The sequence below is a fragment of the Helianthus annuus genome, chromosome 11 (assembly GCF_002127325.2).
Source record: "Helianthus annuus cultivar XRQ/B chromosome 11, HanXRQr2.0-SUNRISE, whole genome shotgun sequence".
Lineage (NCBI taxonomy): Eukaryota > Viridiplantae > Streptophyta > Magnoliopsida > Asterales > Asteraceae > Helianthus > Helianthus annuus.
In genome coordinates this window covers 18,650,113-18,677,680 of record NC_035443.2, presented here as the reverse complement: position 1 = coordinate 18,677,680, position 27,568 = coordinate 18,650,113, and the positions used below count along the sequence as shown (strand labels likewise).

The window sequence follows — 27,568 nt, the reverse complement described above, 5'->3', positions numbered from 1 at the left end:
GGACCGAGGAAGTGGAGGAGGTAGGGGTTCGAGTACTACAAGTTGTAAGGGGGTCTACTGTGAGGCCAAGTTTAGACACGGACAATCTTATAAAGTTGTTTCACGGTTTTGGATTCGTTGAAACTCGAGCTTAATCGATTGGAAATTGAAGTCACAGGTGATTAATGCAAAATGATTTGTTGGATTAATTGAACCTTTGTTGTTTTTGAATGTTGATATTGTTTGTTCTTCTGCAGATTATGATCGAGAACCGAGTGAATCACAATCTTAGATAGATTTTAAATTAAATGTCTACATAAGAAAAAAAATGATTGAAAACTATAACTTCAATGTCATTGTGGGTTTTTACTGGTTAATGACCTTCGAAGTTGCTCAACTGCTCATTTAATTAGTTGATGGTTGCATAGGTGTTCCCGTGTTGAATACATTATTTGATTTATATACTTCATATTATAGATGGAAGGGATTATATAGAATTTAGATCTTTAACTTATATAGCCACCAACTATCTTACCTCCACCAACAGATTTTCATGTATTTTCCATTGAGTAATGTATATTAATGTTTCACGGATTATTTTTTTTAACGAACTGAGCCATCTGGGTTGGATTTGTAGTTTACTTTTTTCCATGTTTATATATTAGTGTTAGTTGGTTTTGTTTTTTGTTGTAGCTGATGTAGGTGCCATTGTAACATAATATAAGAATCCAAACATGTATTTTTTTTTTGTTGATGTTTTTTGTTGTAGCTGATGTGGGTGGGGTAAGGTTGGTAATAGATATGAGTCGGGTCAAAAGAGTTTGATTTACAGTGTAGAGTGACAGTGAGGTATTGTCTATACGTGTATACAAATTTTAAAAAAATAATCCGTTATACTAAAAAAATATACATGATTAATATACATTCTTGCTTTTGTATGTTTTTATGGCTCTTTACAACAAGAAAAAGTTTAAGAAACCAAATTAAAAATTTATGGTGGAGAAAATGGAAAGATGACACTTTAGATGTTAAAAGTGTTATTTTTATACTTTTATTTGTTGTAAATTAAATTTTCCTACCCGGAAAATTTCCGGGTTATAACCTAGTTGCGTACGTATTTACTAGTATATGTGCTGATTATAATTATCAGGTTAGGATCAAATACAAAGGGCAAAATGAATAAGAAGGATTCTAGTCCATTGATGTTAGATTTGGAGGGTTGAGATTAGTTTTAGGGAAAAAACTAATGGAAGGGTATAAAGGGAATCTTACATTTATTGACTTTCTCTTTCCACATGCAAGACACATGCCAATTTTCCCCTTCAATTTAAAACGTCTATAACTTTTTCATACGATATTTGTTTTTTTTTTAAATTTCACCATAATAAAGAGCGTTTTTTATCTTTAATATGAGTATGATATTGTTATATAACAATAAAATTAAAAAATCATTTTTACTGGTTTTCTTCGTATTGTGTTAAATCTGGTTATTGTGTCTTTCAACTAAGTTCTGGTCCTTACGTTTTTATTAAAGTTTCTGTACATTGTGTTATTATCAAAACTTAAATTGCGTTTTTATCAGAACCCATAACACAATGTATAACACAATGAAGATGGTGTTATATTTGGGTTTTCTATACATTGTGTTATAGGTTCTGTCATTATGTTTATTATGTTATCCATTGTGTTTTAGTCTATTTTTCATTATGTTTTAGTCTGTTGTCCATTGTGTCTTTTATTTGCTGTCAACAATTGTGTTTTTACTCTACTTTCCATTGTGTTTTTAGTTTGACAGTCCTTGTATTTTACGTTATGTCAATTGTGTTTAGTCAGTTATCTATTGTGTCTTTTATATGTTGTTATCGATTGTGTTTTGATCTACTTTCCATTGTGTTTTTAGTTTGATGCTCATTGTGTTTTAACTTATGTCTTTTGTGTAATACGCAACTGGGTTTTCTCATTATGTTTTACGTTATGTCTATTGTGTATTATGCAACTGGGTTTTCGATTTTTTTTAAAAGTATAACGATATGGTATTCATACTAAAGATAAAATGACGCTCGATTATATGGTATATCTAAAACACACTTGAATCTCAATAAATAATATAGTTATTATTATTAATGATTTATAATCGATTTTAGCTTTTAATTTAATTAATCAACGCTTAAGATCTTTTCTCACTATTTTTAGATTAAATAATGTTTGTATGGAATCTTAAATAGGTCACGTTTTAAATTACAGTTTCTTTTTTTATTTATTTGGACGCAATTCCTTGTTTTTTAAATTACACTTTTTTATTTATTTATTTGGATGTAACCCCTAGTTTTTTTTAATAATTATAATAAATAAGATGTAACCTAGTTTTTTTTAATAATTATGATAAATAAGGATACGTCACCCCTTTTTTTTCTATGTTTTTGTTTTGTATTTATATTTCGAAATGTAAAACCGAGCTGCCGCAAATCTATTTCTCCACTTCAATGCCCCCATCACAACGTCTGGGTTTGGGTTTAGTAGTTTTATAAAAGATCGAGTCAAATATTTGGAAATGGTTCTTTCCAAACATGTGCGAAGCTTTTGAGAGGTAGGAGGGACGGGCGGACGGCTGACCCCCCGAACTTTTCGCTTATCAGTGGAGAGTATGTAGTTTTCGTATATGAATTTTTTGGGTGTATACGTTTTTCACCCCCGGTTTTGTAGAAATTTTTAGGTTCGGTGACTTCCGCCCCCTCGGTAGGAAATCTCAGGATTCGTCACTGTTTCCAAAATGTTTCCAAAAGTGAAGTATTTTTTATATAATCAACTCTAACAAACTTGTTTTGTTTGTTATGCTGAAAAATAAAAGAATGTTAACAGAAAGGGCTTTAAACGATAAAAATCAAAGAAATAAATGATTCCATAACACATAATCCATTTTAGTCGCAATAAATTGATAAATAAATCCGAGTCACTTACTTTTAATTCATATGACCGACTGTGTGAACAATAAAGCTTGAAGGGTCTTGGTCTTCGCGGCCCTCACTTATTTTCCAACAACTTAATTGTGATCACTTTCCATTAATCGGATGGTCTATTATATAAATACTTGTATCCATCCAGAAATTATATATTTCTAGATCCAAGCAAGCAACATGTTGTTGGTAATTCTATGTGTTTCATTGCTACCTTTTGCTTTTGCATCCATCAACACAACTTGTCTTCCTCCCGAAGAAGGTTAGTTAATAAATATATAACGAGCTCGAGATTATATATTGCACGTTCTGTGGTTTAGTTACTTATAAACGCATGTTGCGCAGTGGATGCACTGAGGGAGATTGGAAGACAGCTTGGTAAAGATTGGGATTTTAGACAGGATCCATGTCGTGGTTGGGAGATTTCTAGCGATGGAGAACACGAGAATAATGTCACTTGCAACCTGGAATCAAACCACACGATATGCCATGTCGTTAGCATGTAATTTCCTCTTCCCTAGCTTGTTATTTCAGCTGAGTTACCATGAAAGATATTTTTCAAAAGAAAGTGCTAACAAGGTATCAAGTGGTGCATGTATCACTACTTGATGACATGCATACATAAAATCTTAAAAATACATACAAAATGCAATTGACCAAGTTTTAAGTGACATTTTTTTTTATCTTTACTCCGATCATGTGGTGCAAATAAGTAATTAGACAAAAGTTTTAAGTGATGTTTTTGGTTATCGTTGGATTCGTCTTAACAATACCTTCCCAAAGATATCAAAATTACAAAAGATGGCTACTGAGGCCTTGGGGTAGGATGGCAAAAAAACAAAAGAAAACACCCGAGCTCGACGGATATACCTGAAAAACGAAGTATTTGGGACGGCTATACCCGATACTCAACGGGTATTGAGCCGGGTATGAGTATAGAAAAACTATTTCTTTTAAAATATATATTTGATGACATCGGTCATATTTATATGTTTTTTTTTTTTTGGGTAAAATCATTTTTATATGTTATGAAATACAAAATTATTTTTTGAAATAAATATTATTATATATTTACATTTTTAAATATATTAAATATTATTATGGTGATAATGATATGTATGTTATTTATTACAATTCAATATATTAAAAGGAAAGTAAAAATTATATATACCTGATGCCTATAGGTATGCCCGATACCCGACAGATAAATGCCCGTCAGATACTCGACGGGTGATGGGTCGGGAATGGGATAAGATTTTACAACCGAGTATGGGTATGGAATTAGCGATACCCATCTCACTGTCATCCCTACCTTGGGGTACATTTTAATCCTTCTCAACTTCGTCTAAGTGTTATATCACCTACTTTTCCCGATTTCACTTCACATGATCCTAAAGAAATGGTTATCCCTTTAATTCCATCTAACCCTAATTTTTTAGTGGTTTTTAGTTTAAAAAGAAAAAAATTAATTCGATCGCTTAACATCCTGTTAACATATTAACAAGCATCCCATAACACCCCTTAACACAAGAAGCGAGTGGTGTACAATGTCGATTAACATGTTATGTCACCGTTAACGCCCCTTACGGTCAGTGGCGGATCCAACCCTGTTTTGTGGGTTCACATGAACCCACCCAATATAGAAAAATAGAAAAAAAAATAGTAAGAATCTTATATGATATGGAAAAATTTAGTGAGAGTTTATGACACACCCCGTGAAAGGTGTTTCAAGGCTACCATGAGTTTTACTAAATTTTCATTTGTGATAGCGATGTTAGTGATGCAGGCCCCAGCCTTTTTATTTTTTTATTTTCTCTTTTTTTTCTTTTTGATGGAAAAGGCCCTTTCATGATTTTGTTTGGGACTCGAATTTAATTTTATCATGGTTAACCGTGAAAGGTGTTTCAAGGCTACCATGAGTTTTACTAAATTTTCATTTGTGATAGCGATGTTAGTGATGCAGGCCCCAGCCTTTTTATTTTTTTATTTTCTCTTTTTTTTCTTTTTGATGGAAAAGGTCCTTTCATGATTTTGTTTGGGACTCGAATTTAATTTTATCATGGTTAACCGTGAAAGGTGTTTCAAGGCTACCATGAGTTTTACTAAATTCTCATTTGTGATAGCGATGTGAGTGATGCAGGCCCCAGCCTTTTTATTTTTTTATTTTCTCTTTTTTTCTTTTTGATGGAAAAGGCCCTTTCATGATTTTGTTTGGGACTCGAATTTAATATTATCATGGTTAAAAAATTCTATTCATCTAGTACATTGACCTATCGGTAACATGTTTTTGTTCTTTTATATATATTTTTATACATATGTTTATAGTGGAACGTTCAAATGAAAACCACTAGTTATTGTGAAAACTCGAAAAATAATTAAAAAAAGCCAAAAAAACATACAAAATTTTTTTTTTAATTTTTTTTTTGCAATCAAAATTTCGCAGGTTTTTTAATATAAAAAAAAATTTCAAAAAAAAAAATAAAAAATAAATTTTTTGTGTAGTGCACATGTGTAATACTACACATATGTATGTGTACTACACATGTGTATTATTACACATGTGCACTACACAAAATTTTTTTTTTTTTTTTTTGAAAAAAAGTTTTTTTTTTATATATAAAAACTAGCGATTTTTATAAAAAAGTTGAAAAAAAAAATTTTGTGTGTTTTTTAGGCTTTTTTTAGTTAGTTTTCGAGTTTTCACAATAAAAGTGGTTTTTATTTAAACCATCCTCTATGATTATATAGAGTTAAAGATAAAATGAAAACAACCTTTTGTTAAGAAAACTAAAAGAACTCACCATATTCATTCGATCATTTACGTTTGTGTGGCTTAGATCTAATTTGCAATTCTCCATATGAATTATTTATTAAGTGTATACTAGAGGGCATTTTAGACCTTTGCCACTCTCTACTCTGCAAATGTATAGACCATCATTTCCTTAAACATCACCGAATCAAATTTATCACAAAAAATCTCTATTTTCTTATTTTACATAAAAAGAATTGAATTTAAATTTGCTTTTTTGTTCGTCAACTTGCCAAGTTACATCAAAATAGAAGGTAGACGGTCAACAAGCTGCGCCACCAACCCTTTCTGAATTGCAAACCCTAACCTTTCAAAGACAAACCCCTACCTGCCTGGGGTTGAACAATTGCTGTGGATAACTCGTTGAACCCTGGTCAAAAAGCGAATAGAGAGTGGCAAAGGTCTAAAATATTTAAATTAAAATATTTGCATTGATGTAAAAATTTACACCGCTGTCAATCACCAAAAAATGTGAGAAAAAAGGAAAAATACATACGTGACAAAATATTTACATAGACGTTAATATTTACATTCACGTAAAATCACGAAAAGAATGTAACAAAAAAATAAATAAAGCCAAAGTCGTTCTTGATCTTCATAATCTTTGTTGCAAAAAATACTGTAACACCTACGAACATAACTAAAAAAACATACAAGATGGTACAATGATGTAAATGTATTTTACATCCGACCTTTATAAAATTTTATGTTTTCGTTTATCACATGAACACAAAAACACAACCCAAAAAAAAATCCCAGGTTAAAGTTTTTTACGCTAACGTAACTGTTTTTCATGGAATTTTTTGTTATCATGTAAAGTTTTGCAAAAAAAAAATATATGTTGAAATTTTTTTATTTTTTTACACTGCTGTAATTTTTTTGCAAAGATCTGCCAAATGTTTAATTAGTGAAAAATGTTTTTACACTGATATATAAACACTTAAAACAACTTGAGCTTCCTTTCTTTAACAACTAAAATGAACTAGAATCGTTGCAAACATAAACAAGGCTTTTTGTAAATACTAATATAGACAATTACTTAACGCTTTAATAGTTAAACTTCCAAATCTCCTAAAATGCAATTTTTTTTTTTTTTAATTTGAATTTCCATCAAATTTTATTAACATGACCACAAAAGTTATATTTTTTTATTTAAGCTAAATCACAACGTTACAGTAGAGAAAACTGATTAAACATTTGGCTTAATGACAAAGTCCATAGTCGGTGGTTAGGAACCAACTATTCTCAGTTTCTCACCCATAAAATCAAATCAATAAATATCAACCTTCAACTATTCTTTAAAAAAAACTTTATATTAAAACTTTTCACATTAATCTCATCAACATAAACAAACATTTCATCACCTCCCAGTAAATTTCTTATGGATAAAATGGTTCATAAAGTAAGTAAGAATGCAATCTAAATGAACTAAATTTATAAACATCAGAGACAATCATGAAAAATTATAACAAAAATCTCTATAAAAAGCATAAATCATCCCTAACAAACAGTCACCTGCTCAGGAATATCTAAAAAACATAACACCATCAACCAACAAACAGGAAGAAACACTTTTCCTGAAAAGAGTAAACTGCCATTTTGGTCCTTGTGGTTTGACCAGTTTTGCCACTTTAGTCCAAATCTCAAACTTATTACATCCAGGGCCCTGTGGTTTGGTTTTTGTTGCCATTTTAGTCCAAATTTCAAATTTGACCAGATTTCCCATTAATGACCTGCTATTTTGTTTTTACCCCCAGGGGCATTTTGATCATTTTAGATTTATTATCTCTTTATAATAACTCATTTATAATAAAACCCTTAGATCATCATCTTCAACCTCATCTCAGACATCTCTCTCTCTCTCTCTCTCTCTCTCTCTCTCACAACATAAAATTTGCTCTCTCTCTAAAATACCACCACCACCCCCACCATCGCATCATCCCCACCACCATCCCACTGCCGCCAACTCTGCTCTCTCTCTCTCTCTCTAAAATGACCTGCTCTCTCTGTAAAATACCGCAACGCTCGAAAACACATGGTAAATCGAAGCTCAAACGCTCGAAATCGAAGGTCAAACGCTGCTGGTGCTCAAATCGAAGCTCAAACGCTCGAAAACCCTAACCCTAAGAACACACAGATCTCCGCCTCAAGATCTCCGCCTCAAGAACACATGGCAAACCCTAACCCTATAGTGTTTGCCCAGTCGTTTTTTGGGTGGAGGTGCTCACCGGATTGAGAGAGGGGGGCGGTGGTTGTAGGGGGTGCGAGAGGGTGGTTGCAGGGAGTTGCAGGTTCATCGGATGTGGTTGCAGGGGGTGCGAGTGGGTGGTTGCAGGGAGTTGCAGGTTCATCGGATGTGGTTGGTCCCTGTGGTTTTGGTAGAATTTTGTTGTTTCAATTGCTGATTTGGATTACTTTTATGTGATTCAGTGGATTTTTTTTTGAGTAAACTGCGAGGCTCTGATGATTTCACCTAATCCGAGTCAAAATTGGGTCAACATTTGAGACTTTCCGCAGCTTGGCGTGGCAGAATTGGAGGAGGGCAAGTGCGCTTGCAACCTCTGTTTGCAGCCATGGCGGTTTTGATTTGTTGTTGGAGCCTCGTTTCTTTTTACAAATCGGTTTTTGATTTTCTTAAAGATGATGTTCTTGATTTTCTGGATTTTCTGGGTTTTGATGATGATGTTTGATGATGTTCTTGAAGATGCAGATCTGAGCCTCGTATCTTTTTACAAATCGGTTTTGTTTTTGTGATGGTTTCTGGTTTTGTTCTGGGTTCTTGATTTTCTTCAAGATGATGTTCTTGATTTTCTGGGTTTTGATGATGAAGTTTGACGATGTTCTTGATTTTCTGGGTTTTGATGATGAAGTTTGATGATGTTCTTGAAGATAGATGTTATTAATTACTGAAATGTTATAATAAATTAACATGGATCAAAATGCCCCTGCACTACAGGACAAAATAGGAGGTTGCAACAGTAAAAAAAATAGGGTTTTTGGATTTTGGACTAAAATGGCAACAAAATGCAAACCACAGGGCCCTGGATGTAATAAGTTTGAGATTTGGACTAAAGTGGCAAAACTGGCCAAACCACAGGGACCAAAATGGCAGTTTACTCTCCTGAAAATGTCACGTGGTCGAACTTGAACCAGAGCCGCCGCATCAGCCTTGTAAAGAAAATCCAGATCTGCAACAAACCCACAACTTCCGTCGCCGTCCTCAAAACTCAGAAATTGTTCGGCAAACCCACAACCTCTATCACCGTCCTTCAAATCAAGCACCAACACACAGTGTAAAAATCTAGCTCCATACCCATATTTCAATATACAAAACCAATATGTAAAAATCAAACCCAAAAAAAATTGAAAATCATAAAACCATCATTCTACAGCATCGTAAGTATCATTTACAACCGATTCTACCACTTTTTAACAACGTTTTCAACGTAAACACATACCAAAATTAATAGTACACCATAAAGACATGCATGCAAGATTGATGAAACATGTAAAGGACACAAAAAAATAAACAAGTAAATAAATAAATAAACAGAGCTCCTAAGGCAAAGCTAGAACAAAACTAAATCGTCCCTAAAAGTCCTTAAACTTAATTCTACGTCTTTACGAAGTCCTATCCCCGACCATATCCTTAGACATGTGAAAGTCAAGCAAATCATGCCTATTGTGGTCATCCTAAGTCAGTTTGGGTTACTCTTCTTGCCCTACACAATAAGGGTTTCCGTAACCATCTCCGTCAAGTGTCTTCTTTTCACATGCCCGAACCACCTCAGTCTCCCTTCCCAAGCCCGAACCACCTCAGTCTCCTTTTCCTTAGCTTATCTGATATACTAATTACTCCTAGTCTTTCGCTAAAAACTTCATTTCTTATCTGGTCAAACCTTGTGTGCCCACACATCCTCTTCAGCATCCTCATCTCTGCTACCTCCAGCTCACACGTCTGTGTTTTCTTGATTGCCCAACAATTGTACCGTATAATATAGCTAGTCGAACTGCAGTTCTATAAAAAACCTCTTTAACTTAGTAGGGAAACTCCTGTGGCACAATACCCGCGTGGTTGCTCTCCACCTACACCAGCCTGCCTACCTAGATACGGTGGTCTACATCACTATCTATGTCCCCATTGCTCTGCACAAACGATCCTAGATACTTGAACTTCGTTGATTGGGAAACCGGTTGGTGTTTAATAGTGACTTGGACGTTCTCATCGTCATTTCCCCCACTAAAGCCACAATAAAGGTACTTTATCCTAGAACATCTAATTCTTAAACCTTTCTTTTCTAAAGTTGTTCACCATTTCTCAATCTTCACATTTAGACTATGTTTATTCTTTGCAACTAACACGATATAGTCAACCAAAAAAATGCATGACGGAACAACCTCCTAAATTGACTTTGATAGCTCGTCCAACACTACCACAAAAAGAAACAAGCTTAGTGCGGACCCTTGGTGGAGGCCTACTTCCACAAGAAAGAAATTAGTATCCCCACATTTGCCTGAACATCAAACATATCCCTTAATTATATTGATATATTTCTCCGGGACACCCCTACCCCAAGACTATCCCAAATCACTTAACATGGCACATTATCGTACGTCTTCTCAAGGTCAAATGAACAGTATAGGCTTTCTTGTGAGTGTGACAACGAACATTAGATATATATCAAAATTTTAATAAGAGTTAAATGCTCGGATAGTACCTGTGGTTTACCATTTTTTCACCTTTATTCCTTAACTTTCTAAAATTACAGCTATAGTCCCCAACTTTTCAATTTTCGTTCCCAGATAGTCCATGTGCCTAACATCAGTTAGTTTTCTCAGTTAAGATAGTGTGAAATGACAAAAATACCCTTTCCTTAAAAAGGGCAAACCACAGGGACTATCCGGGCATTTAAAATAAATATAACTAATATTTAAATTTAAAGATTTATGGACCACCACCCATCCCACCACTTCATCTTCCCACCCCTCACCACTACCACCATTATCTCCACCTTTCACTACCACCACCATCCACCTTTCAGCACCATACCAGCATCATAACACCTCCACTAGGTTTTTTCACAATTTCACAATTATTTCATTTCTAAATCCACCGTGCACAGATGGTGGGGCTAATTGCATTTTGCAAAGATGGATTTTCCATTGAGTAATGTATATTAATGTTTCACGGATTATTTTTTTTAACGAAATGAGCCATCTGGGTTGGATTTGTAGTTTACTTTTTTCCATGTTTATATATTAGTGTTAGTTGGTTTTGTTTTTTGTTGTAGCTGATGTAGGTGCCATTGTAACATAATATAAGAATCCAAATATGTATTTTTTTTTTGTTGATGTTTTTTGTTGTAGCTGATGTGGGTGGGGTAAGGTTGGTAATAGATATGAGTCGGGTCAAAAGAGTTTGATTTACAGTGTAGAGTGACAGTGAGGTATTGTCTATACGTGTATACAAATTTTAAAAAAAATAATCCGTTATCCTAAAAAAATATACATGATTAATATACATTCTTGCTTTTGTATGTTTTTATGGCTCTTTACAACAAGAAAAAGTTTAAGAAACCAAATTAAAAATTTATGGTGGAGAAAATGGAAAGATGATACTTTAGATGTTAAAAGTGTTATTTTTATACTTTTATTAGTTGTAAATTAAATTTTCCTACCCGGAAAATTTCCGGGTTATAACCTAGTTGTGTACGTATTTACTAGTATATGTGCTGATTATAATTATCAGGTTAAGATCAAATACAAAGGGCAAAATGAATAAGAAGGATTCTAGTCCATGATGTTAGATTTGGAGGGTTGAGATTAGTTTTAGGGAAAAAACTAATGGAAGGGTATAAAGGGAATCTTACATTTATTGACTTTCTCTTTCCACATGCAAGACACATGCCAATTTTCCCCTTCAATTTAAAACGTCTATAACTTTTTCATACGATATTTGTTTTTTTATAAAGAAAATCCAGATCTGCAACAAACCCACAACTTCCGTCGCCGTCCTCAAAACTCAGGAATTGTTCGGCAAACCCACAACCTCTATCACCGTCCTTCAAATCAAGCACCAACACACAGTGTAAAAATCTAGCTCCATACCCATATTTCAATATACAAAACCAATATGTAAAAATCAAACCCAAAAAAAATTGAAAATCACAAAACCATCATTCTATAGCATCGTAAGTATCATTTACAACCGATTCTACCACTTTTTAACAACGTTTTCAACGTAAACACATACCAAAATTAATAGTACACCATAAAGACATGCATGCAAGATTGATGAAACATGTAAAGGACACAAAAAAAGTAAACAAGTAAATAAATAAATAAACAGAGCTCCTAAGGCAAAGCTAGAACAAAACTAAATCGTCCCTAAAAGTCCTTAAACTTAATTCTACGTCTTTACGAAGTCCTATCCCCGACCATATCCTTAGACATGTGAAAGTCAAGCAAATCATGCCTACTGTGGTCATCCTAAGTCAGTTTGGGTTACTCTTTTTGCCCTACACAATAAGGGTTTCCGTAACCATCTCCGTCAAGTGTCTTCTTTTCACATGCCCGAACCACCTCAGTTTCCCTTCCCAAGCCCGAACCACCTCAGTCTCCTTTTCCTTAGCTTATCTGATATACTAATTACTCCTAGTTTTTCGCTAAAAACTTCATTTCTTATCTGGTCAAACCTTGTGTGCCCACACATCCACTTCAGCATCCTCATCTCTGCTACCTCCAGCTCACACGTCTGTGTTTTCTTGATTGCCCAACAATTGTACCGTATAATATAGCTAGTCGAACTGCAGTTCTATAAAAAACCTCTTTAACTTAGTAGGGAAACTCCTGTGGCACAATACCCGCGTGGTTGCTCTCCACCTACACCAGCCTGCCTACCTAGATACGGTGGACTACATCACTATCTATGTCCCCATTGCTCTGCACAAACGATCCTAGATACTTGAACTTCGTTGATTGGGAAACCGGTTGGTGTTCAATAGTAACTTGGACGTCCTCATCGTCATTTCCCCCACTAAAGCCACAATAAAGGTACTTTATCCTAGAACGTCTAATTCTTAAATCTTTGTTTTCTAAAGTTGTTCACCATTTCTCAATCTTCACATTTAGACTATGTTTATTCTTTGCAACTAACACGATATAGTCAACCAAAAAAATGCATGACGGAACAACCTCCTAAATTGACTTTGATAGCTCGTCCAACACTACCACAAAAAGAAACAAGCTTAGTGCGGACCCTTGGTGGAGGCCTACTTCCACAAGAAGGAAATTAGTATCCCCACATTTGCCTGAACATCAAACATATCCTTTAATTATATTGATATATTTCTCCAGGACACCCCTACCCCAAGACTATCCCAAATCACTTGACATGGCACATTATCGTACGTCTTCTCAAGGTCAAATGAACAGTATAGGCTTTCTTGTGAGTGTGACAACGAACGTTAGATATATATCAAAATATTAATAAGAGTTAAATGCTCGGATAGTACCTGTGGTTTACCATTTTTTCACCTTTATTCCTTAACTTTCTAAAATTACAGCTATAGTCCCCAACTTTTCAATTTTCGTTCCCAGATAGTCCATGTGCCTAACATCAGTTAGTTTTCTCAGTTAAGATAGTGTGAAATGACAAAAATACTCTTTCTTTAAAAAGGGCAAACCACAGGGACTATCCGGGCATTTAAAATAAATATAACTAATATTTAAATTTAAAGATTTATGGACCACCACCCATCCCACCACTTCATCTTCCCACCCCTCACCACTACCACCATTATCTCCACCTTTCACTACCACCACCATCCACTTTTCAGCACCATACCAGCATCATAACACCTCCACTAGGTTTTTTCACAATTTCACAATTATTTCATTTCTAAATCCACCGTGCACAGATGGTGGGGCTAATTGCATTTTGCAAAGATGGATGCCAATTTATCATCATCTCTACCAGGAAGAAAGCATAAGAGACACTCGCATCTTTCACAAACTCGGAGGAAAGATAAGTTTTAACCCGAGTCTTCTTGTGATGTAATCGAGAAACGAGAGGGGAGTTCCTGGGTTCATCCACCATTGAAGAGTTGACAGTATCAAAATCTCCATTTTCTGAATAATTTCCGCTTCAAAAATGTACTCACCACCACTGAACCATCGGAAGTCACCGTACTCATCACCATCACCTCCTCCCACCTCAACGCTGGAAAAAACTAACCACCACCGCAAACCCTTCCTTCCCTTGTTTCCCCTCTCTGTCGGCAATAAAATGTCCACCACCACTCCAATCGATATTTCCAGTTACATACCTCAATCAATTTGATTCTCCTCTAAAAATACACACACAACTCTGTGTTCTTGGTGTTTCTTAATGAGCTCAGCAATGGCGGTTGAAGATGAACAAGAAAATCCGAAGCAGTCGGATTTTAGAACCATTTATTTATGCTTTTGATTTCAGACTTGAGAAAGAACAGGGAAAAAAGGTGGGGTGGGATTAAGGGTAGGAAAAAGATGTGGGGCGACGAAAAGTAACTGTTGTGGGGATTAAGTTATTTTGTTTTTTTAGTAAGGGTATTTTTGTCATTTCACACACTCTTAACTGATAAAAGTAACTGATGTTAGGCCTAGGGACTATCTAGGAACGAAATTGTAAAAGTTGAAGACTATAACTGTAATTTTAGAAAGTTAGGGACTAAAGGTGAAAAAAAGGCAAACCACATGTACTATTCAGGCATTTTTCTCTATTAATAATTACGTCACTCAATCGAAGCTTTTGGTATTTTCGACACCAGCCTATTTTAAACGCAATGGGCAATATAATATAATGTCACAAAAGATTATTTCAAATATGCAAAAATTAGGGTTTCTGAATAGAAAGGCGCATACATTGTTGTTCATGGACTGAAGATCTTTCGGTTGTTACGACATGCAGAAGCCTGAAAGGACAAAGCCTATCAGGCATTCTCCCAGTGGAATTCGTCAATCTTCCATACCTCCTGAATTTGTACGATCCTTTCTTCTTCGTTAATTCAACTTCCATTGTTTGTTTGTTTGTTTGTATTTGAGAGTTGATTTGTGTATATCATTGTTATAGAGACTTAGCGCGCAACTGTCTCAGGGGCACCATCCCTCCACAATGGGGTTCCATGCAGCGAATTGTAGACATGTTGGTCTATTTACTTGTACTCTTTAACATACTATGGAATTTGGATCTTAAAGCTTTACGTTTGAGTTTGACATCACTTGCAGTTCTCTTCTTGTGAATCGTTTAAACGGATCAATCCCAAAGGAACTCGGAAACATCAGCACATTGAAATCTTTGTGAGTTTCTATTATTAATCTGTTATCTCGTCAAATTTACTGTCATTTTTAACTGATGTAATTGTTTTCTTTTTGCTGTTTGTGACTGCAATTCTATTATTGTTAAATTAGATCCGTAGAGGACAACATGATGTCCGGAGCAATTCCTGATGACCTTGGGAATCTTACAAGCATTGAGAGATTGTAAGATTGAGTAAATTTATTCGTATTGTTTCTGTTACTTTTTCTATGACTATATCAACTGTTTTATTTTTTATTGTAGAGTACTGAGCTCCAACTTTTTCACCGGGAAATTGCCTTTATCATTTGCAAATATGATCAATATGACGGAGTTGTGAGTTCTGCTACCTTGTTGGATCTATGTATTCTTTGATCGTTATATGGCTACATGGAGTTGCCTAATTAGATTTTTGTTTCGTATGTAGTCGGATTAGCGGTAACAACTTCTCTGGGAAGATACCAGATTTCATTGGAGAATGGACAAGTCTCACAACCTTGTGAGACCATTTATTACTCTTGCTTTTCCATTTATTAGCTACAGCAATTGTATTTGATAAAGTTTGTGAATAACAGAAGGATTCAGGCCAGTGGATTGGAGGGACCAATACCTTCTAGCATTACTCTCTTGGACAGCCTAACAGACTTGTCAGTAATTTCTCTTATATAGTATTTATATTGCTTGCAACTTCGGTCATATATTTGTGTTGACTGAGTCAAGAAATGCAGGAGAATCAGTGACTTGAGAGGACCAGACACCGTTTGTCCACCCTTTAGTAATACAGCGCGTTTCAAGCACCTGTAAGTTGAATTGCTTCTTTTAATTGAGTGTTACCAGGCTTTTTTTTGGATTTATGCATCTGAACTTAATCTTGCCAGGTTCTTGAGGAGCTGCAATTTAATAGGCCAGTTACCAGTCTTACCACAATCTCTTGCCTCAAGTCTGAAAGTCTTGTTAGTAATATTTGACCTTTTTTCTCTATTATGTACTTTATACATGGAATATATCTGCATTGATAAAAACATACAAACATGTCTCCTCTGTTATGAATCTTTACTTGATGCTTGGTTTCGCTTCCTTTTGGAACGATAAAATAGTATTAAATATATTCTCTTTGGGACATTATAATTCTCATGTAATTACTTCAAAAAGAGTTGTAGTTCCGGGAACTATCTGATGTTTAATATTCTTTAACGAGGTAATGCATTGGTAAAATTTAAAATGTTTAATAAGCGTTAAGGTTCAGAGTGGTCCTTCATTAAGTATAGGACAAGGTTCTACCAAAATTCAAACTCTATAATTCAGCCTAAAATAAATAAAATTACTTCCTAATTTGAAGTTTGGTCCTTTTCACGCATTTCCCAAATTCCCAACACTCACAAGTATGAGCGGACCACATGGTAGTTGATTTTTAAAGAGAGCTTTTGGATGTCAAGAGTCATGGTATAAAACTGTTTCTGTTGCTCTTCAGAGACTTCAGCTTTAACAAGCTTAACGGATCCATCCCTACAAGTTTCTCTGAACTAAATGATACAGATTATATGTAAGTAAATGTATTGCCTTCCAACATACTTCTCATTTTAATGTATTGATAAACCACATATATACTTCATACTGAAATAAATTTTGAGTTTTAGCTATCTTACTGGAAACTTGCTATCTGGAAATGTGCCTGATTGGATGCTCAGTGTTGGGAAAAAAATGTAAGTTTATATGATGTAAAACGAGCCAGACTTGGTTCTTTTGATGTTTGCATTTATCTATGTATGATGAATGCAAAAATTTTAAGTTGTGGCGACTAATGTCGCGAATTTTCTTGCAGTGATTTGTCGTACAACAATTTTACATATAATAACCCTCCCAGCTGTCATGTGCGGGAAACGTAAGACCAACCTTATCTTTCTACAAACTGTTTTTTCATAAACAAGCTTAGTCTTGAGGTTTCTTTTGTTTTGTTGCAGGAACCTGTTTGCTTCGTTTTCAGATGATACCATCTCGTAAGTTTCTTTGCCTAAAGATTCAGCAGCGTTCATTTCTATGCGACTTACTCGTTTTTTATTTTTGTAATATTTTACCAGTAAGAAGGTCTCATGCTTGCGTAGCAGTGATTGTCAAACAAGTAATAAATATTAATTTACATATTTCGTTCTCTTGTGTTGATGAATTTTTATGATATATAGTAGTACTTTTTGGATTAGATTGGTCTTCCATGTATATCGATTGTGGCGGGGATGGATTAAGCATTGGAAATGATTCTTATGAAAGTGACTTGGAAGATGGTGGTGCTTCATTTTTCACATCAACTGAAAGTCGATGGGGATTTAGCAACACTGGTCAATTTTTGGGTAATGATGTCAGCGTTGATAATTATACCGTGAAAAATACTTCTAGACTCTTGATGAACAACCCGGGATTGTACATGAGTGCACGAGTCTCATCTTTATCTTTGACATATTATGGTTTTTGTTTGGTTAATGGAAGCTACAATGTAAGCCTTCACTTTGCCGAGATCATTTTTACTGATGATGAGACATATAGCAGCCTTGGGAGGCGTGTATTCGATATCTACATTCAGGTGAGTTTTCATAGATTAATATTACCTAAAGATCTAGATTGTTGTTTCTGAACTGGATATCCCTACTATGGTAACAATTAACTTTGCTGTTTTTTTCTTATATCGCGATGCATGATTAACTTAGTTCCTACTTTTTGAAGCTTAATTAATTGTATAAATTGTTTGGTAATGTGCTAGGGTGAACGGGTGGAGATGGATTTTGATATCAGTAATGAAGCAGGTGGGGTTGGGAAAGAAATTGTGAAAAGTTATACGGTAAATGTTAACGCTACTTTGTTTATCCGACTCAGTTGGGCTGGGAAAGGAACAACCAGTATACCATCACGAGGAGTATATGGTCCTCTTATTTCAGCTATTTCTGTGAAGTCAAGTAAGCTATTATTACCTTAGTTGCTATGAATGGATAACTAAATTTTGTCTGACTACTATTTAAATAAGTAACTTATTGTACGTCCAAAGAAACAATCAGGTTAGAATGTAACTTTAGAGTTGGGCCTAAAGGGCGTGATTTAGTATAGGAATGCTTGCGTACAATCAAGACGTTAAGTTTCCGTGTCCTAATGCTTTCACAACAACGAAACTGTTCTTTTTTGAAACTTGAGAATTATATGAAGTTTGAATTTAGTTCACCCATTTAGAGTCCTCGTTAGTTCTCACAGAGTTAGAACCATCTTATTTGGTGTTAGGGTATCAGATCAAGATAGGCTCGAGCGGAAGCGAAACAAACACACACTAGCAGAAAATAAAGAACACGAGTATTTACGTGGTTCGGTCAAGTTGACCTACGTCCACGGGTTGTAACTAGGGTTTCACTTTTATTAGATTCTCACAACTGTTGTCACTGAATGAGTACAATTACATCATAGGTATTTATAGAACCCAACAATCTTTCACTGGGAGGCTTTGCATAGTCCACAAAGTGCATCCAAGAAACCTATCACCAGTAACTTTAGTAATCTTTACGTTCAAGTCTTCCAAGCCTCCAGTTCCAAGAACAAGCTAAGACTTCAGTCACATCCAAGCCACCTAGTTGCAACCACACCTCTCATTAAGTAACTGAGATACATGTTGAAGCTCCCACAAGCTCCAACCCAGCCGTGACTGAAACCGTCACTGACCCATTCTCTGTCTCAACCCACTTGCATGATCCACCAGCTCTAGAGATAAACCGAGAATTAATACCACTCTCCACGTTTTGCAAACTATTTCCAGGAGAGCATTTTTCTTCCATCGGAATCTTCGTCTTCAAAACCCAACAGCTCTCTGTGATTGTACGTGAAACACGACCCGTGCTCCCACTGTCACCAAATCTCCTGACTGGATTAAACTTAGAATCCCGACCACATTCAACTGACATTCCCAAAGCACCTAGATTCAAGTTTGCAAATTGAACCCTCTTCCGCTTACTAGATTCAGTGAACTTGACTTTAACCTCAACTAGATACAACGATCCTCGTCTCCCCCCACAAGAAACAATAAGATTTCCATCAATCACCTTCCACTTCCCACCACCAAACTTAACATCTAGTCCTTATTTATCCAGTTTCTTCCAGTGCCACATCCAAATCACATTCATCAAGTAACGCCTCTTTTTGCATTCTCCACCATTGATAGGGGCAGTGGCTTCTGTTTTTTGTTAGGAACGAATTTAAAAGAATAGAAGATGAATTACAAATTTGGTACATATGATAAGATTTGTTTATTTGACCTTTTTCTATAAGGTCACTATCATTTTAGTTTTATAAAATTTAGAGGTTGGAAGTAGATTTTATCTTTATAAAACTGATGTATATAAAAAAGGGTGGAAGTTGGCTATAAAGTCTATTTTTCCTAGAAAGTGTAAAAAGTCATAAAACACCACAATTTCAGGCATAAAACACACTCAAAACCTACAAATAACAAAGTGGAGGTTACTAAAACACCATATTTGTGGGTATTGTGTCGTGTTTTGGATGATAAGAATTTGATTATCGAATGACATCATGTTGTGTTTTATATTCATTGTTTTTGAAGTTTTTATGGACTGTTAAGGTTTGGATATTGTGTTTTAGTAATCTTCACTATGTTATTTGTGGGTTTTGAGTGTGTTTTATGACTGAAATTGTGGTGTTGTATGACTTTTTACACTTTGTAGGAAAAATGGACTTTGTAGCTGAACCTCACCCTATATATATATATATATATATATATATATATATATATATATATGAAACTCACAAACAAATAGTCATCGGCCTGAGATAATCCATAAGATGGGACTATCACTACTCCCCAACTCTCCATGTTAGAACAAGTAGTTAGCTGGTCAAATTCTTCACCAAAGCATTACATGGAAGTTAGATTAATTACATTTGTAATTAGAAGTTGGGCATGATTGTAGCACTCTAATTTCATGTACGATTAATACCCGAATGTGGCTCTTCATTACGAATCATAAGTTTCGAAAATTTTAATCAAGTAACTATTAAAGATAACTGGTTTTCAAATGCCTCATTAAGAAAAAGTCAACATGGTAAATTATTACCCACAAATTAGCCGACAAATTGTTAATTTTGCTTCATTACCAGCTCACTAGGTCAAATTTTTAGATGGTTCTTTTTGAACTAAATTAGATCTTTGACCAAACTTGGTTACATTTTGTTGCAATTATCCCATTTAAGGTTGCCATATAAATATTTGTGTAAACTGATAACACATTCACAATATGTCCATGTCTTTCATAGCATTCACCCATTAGCATTTCTAAAAGAACCTCTCTTTGATAAATGGCATTTATATAGTTGGATTATGCTCCTTGTATACGATTTTTTTCTTGAACGACCCTTGACTATTGTTTTGTCTTCCTCTTAATTATTCAGATTTTTGGGTTCCACCTAAAGATGGACCTCTGCAGGGAAATGGAAATGGTGTGTCTGCAGGGACAGTGGCTGGAATTGTGGTTGGAACACTTTGCCTTATCATCTTAATTCTTGGAGCTTTATGGTGGAGGGGTTGTTTAAGATGCAGAAATGCAATGCAACTAGGTATCCAAACCAGTACTATGGAATTTCAACCTGTGTTTTTTGAAAAATAAATTATTTACTCCTCTAAAATTATAAATATATAACTAGAGATACAAAGACGCATAAAACAACTGTGTAAAATATAAAACTTGATGTCAATTTCTCATTTAATTTTTAAATTTTGGCGTATTTCGTAACCGTGGCATAAAACACAATTTTAAAAAAGAACAAAAAACTAAACTGGCCACGTGGTTGACCCTGACACGACCTGTTGTGTTAAACATGTTTCCAAGCTTGACTTGAATCTGACCTGAACCTGTTTAGATTTGTGCCGTTTTAGGATTTCACACCCCTACTTGTTACACGGTGATTGCATATGCGTTTTGAAATTGAATATCTGACTGGATATACCAAACTCTCCTGAACTTAATTTTCTGCCTAGTATTTTACATGCTCTCGAATTATTATTATTTTTTTTTTGTTTCAACAGAGCTTAATGGTCTAGAGCTTAACACTTGTACCTTTACATTGAGGCAAATTAAAACCGCAACAAACAATTTTGATGTTGCTAATAAGATTGGAGAAGGCGGTTTTGGCTCTGTTTACAAGGTAATCGAGTACTTAATTTCTTGATAACATATATTTAACATGTTCTTAATCATGTTGGAAAATATTGTCCTTTTATGAAGGGAATATTGCCAGATGGCACCTTAATAGCAGTAAAACAGCTTTCCTCTAGATCAAAGCAAGGAAATAGGGAGTTCTTGAATGAGTTGGGCATGATTTCTGCTTTGCAACACCCACATCTTGTGAAGCTCCATGGATGTTGTATTGAAGGAAACCAGTTGCTGCTAGCGTATGAATATATGGAAAATAACAGTCTTGCTTGTGCTTTATATGGTAAATGATACGCTTTTTCTCCATTTAACAGGTCAAAACTTGTAATTTATTATAGGGTTGGGCTGGCTTGCCTGAAACACTTTTGTCGAGTGTTTATTTTTATATTTTTCTTACATAAATATTGAAGAAACACCCATCTTGATCCGCTTGGGATAGAAATATAATGGCAATCTCGACACGGGGTTTATCCTCCTAATCTATTCACTGATCGATTTAGCTTAGAATGATCTGTGAAACAAAGCACCGTGAGCTCGTTACAAGAAGGAGAGATCGGGGTTATTCTTGTAACCACCCTCTGGCGCGAGACTAACTAAGTGCTCTAAGGGGGTAAAACAGTCTGTGTGTGTTAAGAGTGAGAGAGTGAGAAATCGGATCCTTAAACTTTTTGGTATAGGTTGGTATTTATAACCGAAGGGTGAGAAAAGGAGTTGGGCTCAGGGCCCGAAGCCATCAAGGAATATTCACTTGGTCCTATCTGACACGTCATGTAGTGTTTGTAGAGGTGGAGGGATGTTGGCGCATTGTGATTGGTTACACGTGGCTTGCCAAATGTACTTGCCGCATCTGTCATCAGCTGTGAGTGGAGATCATAGAGCAATGCATGGCGCATGTCGATTGGCTACACGTCATTGTCCTTTTGTATTGGTTGTCCCCTGCACGATTGATCACCCTAGGGATTGGCTGTGGCAGAGACTGGCGCATGCTGATTGGTTGCAGGCTGCTGCCACTTGTACTGGTATACTTTTATGAGCTGTCACGGTTGCGCGTACGCGGGCAGACCCTGTGCAGGATTTTTGGAATGAGCTGAATGTTTTGGGAGTCTAAGTGTGCGTATGGTCTTGTGCGCGCATGGCCTACGTGGCATTTGGGACCATACCCCTTCAAATATAATTTGAATATTAATATTCTATGATAACATATTTTTGAAGGGTTTTGTGTAATAGAATACACTTTATTTTTCCACTTGTTTCCTTGTTAGTTAATTGGCTTTTTTGGTTTTAATTGATTGTTATGGATTTACTTATTATTTTTCTGAAATAGTTTTGACCTTGTGGATTGAAGGGCCTAAAGAATGGCAATTGGAACTTAACTGGCCAACAAGATATAGGATATGCCTCCAAATAGCGAAAGGTCTTGCTTTTCTCCATGAAGAATCAAGATTAAAGATTGTGCACAGAGACATTAAAACAACAAATGTGCTGCTTGATAAGAATTTAAATGCCAAAATTTCTGATTTTGGTTTAGCTAAGCTTGATGAAGACGATAACACCCATATAAGCACCCGTATTGCTGGAACCTAGTAAGTCATTAGACTCGAGTTTACACCATTTCTAAAAAATATTGCATTTTCAAAACCCTTATTGCAACAATTAGGCTTTAATTTCCTTTTTTTTCAGTGGATATATGGCTCCCGAATATGCATTACGTGGTTACCTCACAGATAAAGCAGACGTCTATAGCTATGGAATTGTCCTCCTGGAGATCGTGAGCGGGACTAGTAACATTCCTGATAGGACAAAGGAGAATAATTTTGTTCTTATTGATCGGGTAACTAACTTTAACCTCGAGGTGGCAAAACGGATGGGTACAACTAGTTGTATTGACCGTTTCAACCTTTTTTGTCCATTCTGATATTTGTAAATAATCGGTTCATAAATAAGATTCTAAAAACAATAATCCTAAAATAATAATCAAAGTATTTTAATAAATCTATACAGGGGTCTAAGCTTTTGAAACTGAGTTATATTTTGTTGTGAAAATAGTGTTTTTTTAAAGTATTTGTATATGGGTGCCTTTTAAAGTCCCATAATTAAAAGAGTTTTTTTTTTTAGTTCACTTTTCTAATATAAGTCAGTATTTGGATGCAACTCTGTTTTTTATAGAATATATATCGGGAATATAGACAAAAAAGCTGAACTACACTCATATTTTGATTTAATATTAAATATTACAAGTTATTAGCGAAAAACTACTTATATGTAAAATGAAAAAAAAAATAAAAAATATGGGATTCAAGAGAGGATCCTTGGTCCCAGACACAGATATTTTTACAAAAAAAAAAAAAACACCTATATATATATATATAGAAAGTGTATTGTACAACTTGCGTTAACGTACGCTGCGTATGCTGGGAAATATAACATGCATGATTAGTTGTATAACATGCGTGATTAGGGTTTTTACCTCATGCGTGATTTCTGATTTTGTACATGCCTGATTATGTTTATGCGTGAGATTATGGGTTTCAACATGCGTGAGATTATGGGTTTCAACATGCGTGATTATGGTTTTCAACATGCGTGATTAGGGTTTTTGAGTTTTATAACGTGCGTAATTTCCTAGCGTACACATCGTACATTAAGGAACATTGTACGTTAACCAACCCCTATATATATATGTGTGTGTGTGTGTGTGTATTTTGAATCCAGTCTAGGGTGACTTTCAAACCATTGACCTATGACCCAAATCGTCTCATGGTAACGCTAATGAATCACCATTGCCAACTCTATATAATCCCTTCTATTTCGTTTATTCACCATATTCCCCTTGTCTCTTTATTTCAGGCCATATCGTTGAAAACCACGGGTAATTTGATGGAGTTAGTTGACCCGAAGCTGAATTCCAAATACGACATTCAAGAGATGATGGTTGTTATAAATTTAGCCATTTTGTGCATTGCAATCTCTCCAATCAATAGGCCAACAATGTCATCAGTGGTTAGCATGCTCGAAGGAAGAATAGTTCCTCAAGAATATGTTGTTGAACAAGGTGTCCAAGCGGCTGAAATAGACCCTCACACAATGATGAAGCAACATAAGGATACAAACGAGAGCCAGATCACGAAAATGTCAATCCGGTGCAACGATTCCTCAAAATCTGTTGTTGATTTGTACCCAGTTGACGGTTTTAGTGACATTTAAATTACATTATAGAAAGATCGATATAATTGTAGACATTTTTAGTAACATGTATGTTATTTTTGGTTATTTTTTATGTGATAATATTATTTGGTTTTATGGTAATTTTCATCATGTCTAAACGCAATTTTATTCTTAAGTTACGGGTCGAGGGGGTGTCTACCAGATGGAAACACATGTTCGCTAGATGAAGCTAGAAAACCACTGTAAGTGCCCCAAGATGGGTTTCCAAGATGGTTCATGGGATCAGGATCTATCGCTAGTGTTAAAAATGGTAACAATACACAGAGTATAGCGACAAAAAGGTGTAACACCCCTAAAAATATTAAATTATATATGTGTGTATACATGTATAATTATTATTATCGAAAATAAAATAGTGAAACTAAAACTAGGAATGACTAACCTAGTTAAAATTTTGTTATAAAAGGATATGAATTTAAGGGATTTTAACTATTTTTATTGTAGGAACGTTTGACAACCTGACGAGTCGATCAGAAGAGCGCTTAGACAGAATCAGAGGCGGAATTCATTGATTCGGTCTTCGTAATGCTTGATTTCACTATTTAATGTCTCGTTTATTGATCAATTGACAATTATACAAGTTCCGGAGACAAATTGGCAGAGCTTCGCCGTTACGTACAAGACTCACTGATCAGGTCCACTCCAACGACCTATATATAGACTGTCTGGTTCGCTTTTATGTCATGACATAAAAGCGGACCTAACAGATTGACATAAAAGCAGACCTAAACCTTGACACAAAAGCGGACCTATCAAGTGACACAAAATCGGACCTCACCTTTGACATAAAAGCGGACCTAACTAAACTTATGTGTTTCTTGATTTCCGTTCACTCTATAATTAGCTCTAGCCTAAGACTCGAACTAAGATGTAGTCGACAGACAACTGCACCAACAGACTCCCCCTTGAATGTTGACGGAATCTTCAGTGAGAGTCTTCAAACATTGACAGCTCTTCAGTCTTGTTCAGTCTTCTTCAGGAACTCTGCCTGGAATCATTTTCTTCTTCAGTAACTTCCTCCTGGAATTATATGCCTGGATCTTTCACTGGCTCTAACTTTCATCAGACTCCCCCTATCATCGAGCTGGGATCGCCGTCTGGCATTTGTTATCACCATTGAAATCAAATCCTAGCTTTATCATTTTAAGCTCTCCTCAGGTTCTGTTGTACCTCCTGGCTTTCCGTAGCAACAGGATCAGAAACCTACAAAACTCAAACACTCTATAATAAACCAAAATAATTGTGATTCAACTTAATGAATCAACTAATCATTTGAGACTTTTCACAATTAAAACTTTTTTAACATTTGACACATTCCAATTACTGATTCAACCTAATGAATCATTTTAAACATTTCAAACCACTTAACCAACCTGTCTGTTCATCAAGTTTAGCCTTTGAGATTTTGAATGTCAGATTTTCATCATCATTTGTCGAAAATCTTTTTGGATTTTTCAAAATATGAAACGTAAATGCAAAGACAGAAATTAAAATGCAAAACAAACATGTTTTTGTGAGTTTGTGCAAGAGAATCATATCAGTTTTTGAGACGCATCACAAGCACCGTTAAGCTTCTAATCGTTTTAAGTTCTAAACAATTCACGTAGATTGACGATATAGTTGTCCTCTTAAATTTTCATACAATTTTTAATCTATTCAGGATACTATTTAAGTGTTTTATGAACTTAGTTCAATTCATGTGTCCCACCTCTTGAATATACTCCCGTATCCAGAATCCCAATATTCAGTCTTACAGGTATGAATACTACAATGATATATGTACATAAATTAGGGGAAAAATGCGAGAACTGAGGGATCTCAGGTCAGAACTTCCGTTCAGCAGAGAGATATCAGCTTCGACTTAGCAGTGTGTCCCCTTTAGAGGATCTTTTCAGCTACAACAGATGATTATCAATTTTATTGTCTAATCAGCTGAGGGCTTTATGCTATGTTTCAAGCATTTTGCGGAAAGTATTAGCCAAGGACTAGGTCAGAACTACCGTTCAGCAGAAGTCCCGGAATAATACCCCAGACATCATAGAGTATAAACACCTAGTATATCAGAATACGAGACCTTTCAAACGAGATTTTAGGGGTTACCTATATATCCAAGTAGTGTTCCCCACGAATTTCACAAGTTTGAAATTTTAGGTTTATATCCCGAATAAATCTACTAAATGTATGAAAACCTATCGTCACATCATCAGTGAGACCGTTTATCACATTTGGCATTACATTTCTTTAGCGTGCTGTGATAGTCCAACTGATTTACTATCATTTCCTCTTATTTCGCAACAAAACTCATTTTTGCAATTTTTCAATGTTTTTGACATTTTCAAATTTTCTAATTTTTTTAAAATTTTACTCCCCCTAAAATCAAAATATGTTTCAATTTTGATTTTCTGGGAAAATTTGAAACAAACTATACAAACTTGAAACCTTGATGAGAATCACATCAATTCTCCATCCACATGGCATAAACAATCAGAACTCCCCCTCACAACAAACTATTTTCCCATTATGATTTCAAAACACTAAAGTTTGTTTCAATCAAAATGGTTTTTCTGGAAAAATTAGTTTGTTTATCAACCAATTGTAGGTTCGGGGTTATCTCATCATCTTGTTTTCTTCAAACATTTTTTAAAGATGTATCATTTCCAGTTTCAAAACCCAAACAACATTTGTAGAAAATCAAGTACAACTTAATGTCCCTGATTTACCACATTTGAGGCGAAAAATCACCAAAGTGAAATTTCTCAAGAAATATGCCGATTCATGCTCCACGCTTACCAACCTGGGAGCTCCGGCAAGTCAGGTTTTTTACTTAAACAGATTCACCCAAGCCTGACGGTCCTTGGGTGATTTCGAATTCTTGTTCAACAATGGTGGAAAGTTTGCATCATCCATTGTTAAACTTGAATTCTCCTTTTTTACCTCAACCAATGGCTCCTCTGGTTTTGACGAACCAGAATCGTTGCCTGCAGGTGGCTTGTCTGACTTTGACCTGTCAGATTCATCGCCGACCTTTTTCTTCTTCTTTTCTTCTTTCATCCTCAGATTTGTATCTGAT

At 35.2% G+C, this 27,568-nt stretch overlaps 1 protein-coding gene across 2 annotated transcripts; it reads left to right on the top strand.

The window, feature by feature from the left end:
* Positions 1 to 2,991: 2,991 nt before the first annotated feature.
* On the top strand, positions 2,992 to 24,571 carry LOC110889837 (probable leucine-rich repeat receptor-like serine/threonine-protein kinase At3g14840). Of its 2 annotated transcripts, none has more exons than XM_022137400.2 (24): positions 2,992 to 3,195; positions 3,279 to 3,435; positions 14,693 to 14,764; positions 14,855 to 14,926; positions 15,010 to 15,081; positions 15,193 to 15,264; positions 15,344 to 15,415; positions 15,507 to 15,578; positions 15,655 to 15,726; positions 15,808 to 15,879; positions 15,958 to 16,032; positions 16,551 to 16,622; positions 16,717 to 16,782; positions 16,902 to 16,961; positions 17,041 to 17,076; positions 17,158 to 17,198; positions 17,278 to 17,654; positions 17,832 to 18,024; positions 20,534 to 20,677; positions 21,147 to 21,265; positions 21,346 to 21,556; positions 22,619 to 22,856; positions 22,954 to 23,104; positions 24,121 to 24,571. In XM_022137400.2, the coding sequence occupies exons 1-24, from the start codon at positions 3,114 to 3,116 to the stop codon at positions 24,475 to 24,477; spliced, it is 2,955 nt and encodes a 984-aa protein (XP_021993092.1). In that variant the 5' UTR covers positions 2,992 to 3,113; the 3' UTR covers positions 24,478 to 24,571. The 2 variants fall into 2 exon arrangements, with proteins under 2 accessions (XP_021993092.1, XP_021993091.1); XM_022137399.2 differs by having other exon boundaries at positions 2,994 to 3,195; positions 20,513 to 20,677.
* Positions 24,572 to 27,568: the final 2,997 nt, after the last annotated feature.

Bases quoted from the DNA above. Each gene is read 5' to 3' on its own strand.
- LOC110889837 (XM_022137399.2), top strand. From the start codon at position 3,114: ATGTTGTTGGTAATTCTATGTGTTTCATTGCTACCTTTTGCTTTTGCA. The intron at 15,727-15,807 runs GTCAGTAATTTC...CAAGAAATGCAG, and splicing joins TTGGACAGCCTAACAGACTT to GAGAATCAGTGACTTGAGAG. The intron at 17,077-17,157 runs GTAAGTTTCTTT...ATATTTTACCAG, and splicing joins TTTTCAGATGATACCATCTC to TAAGAAGGTCTCATGCTTGC.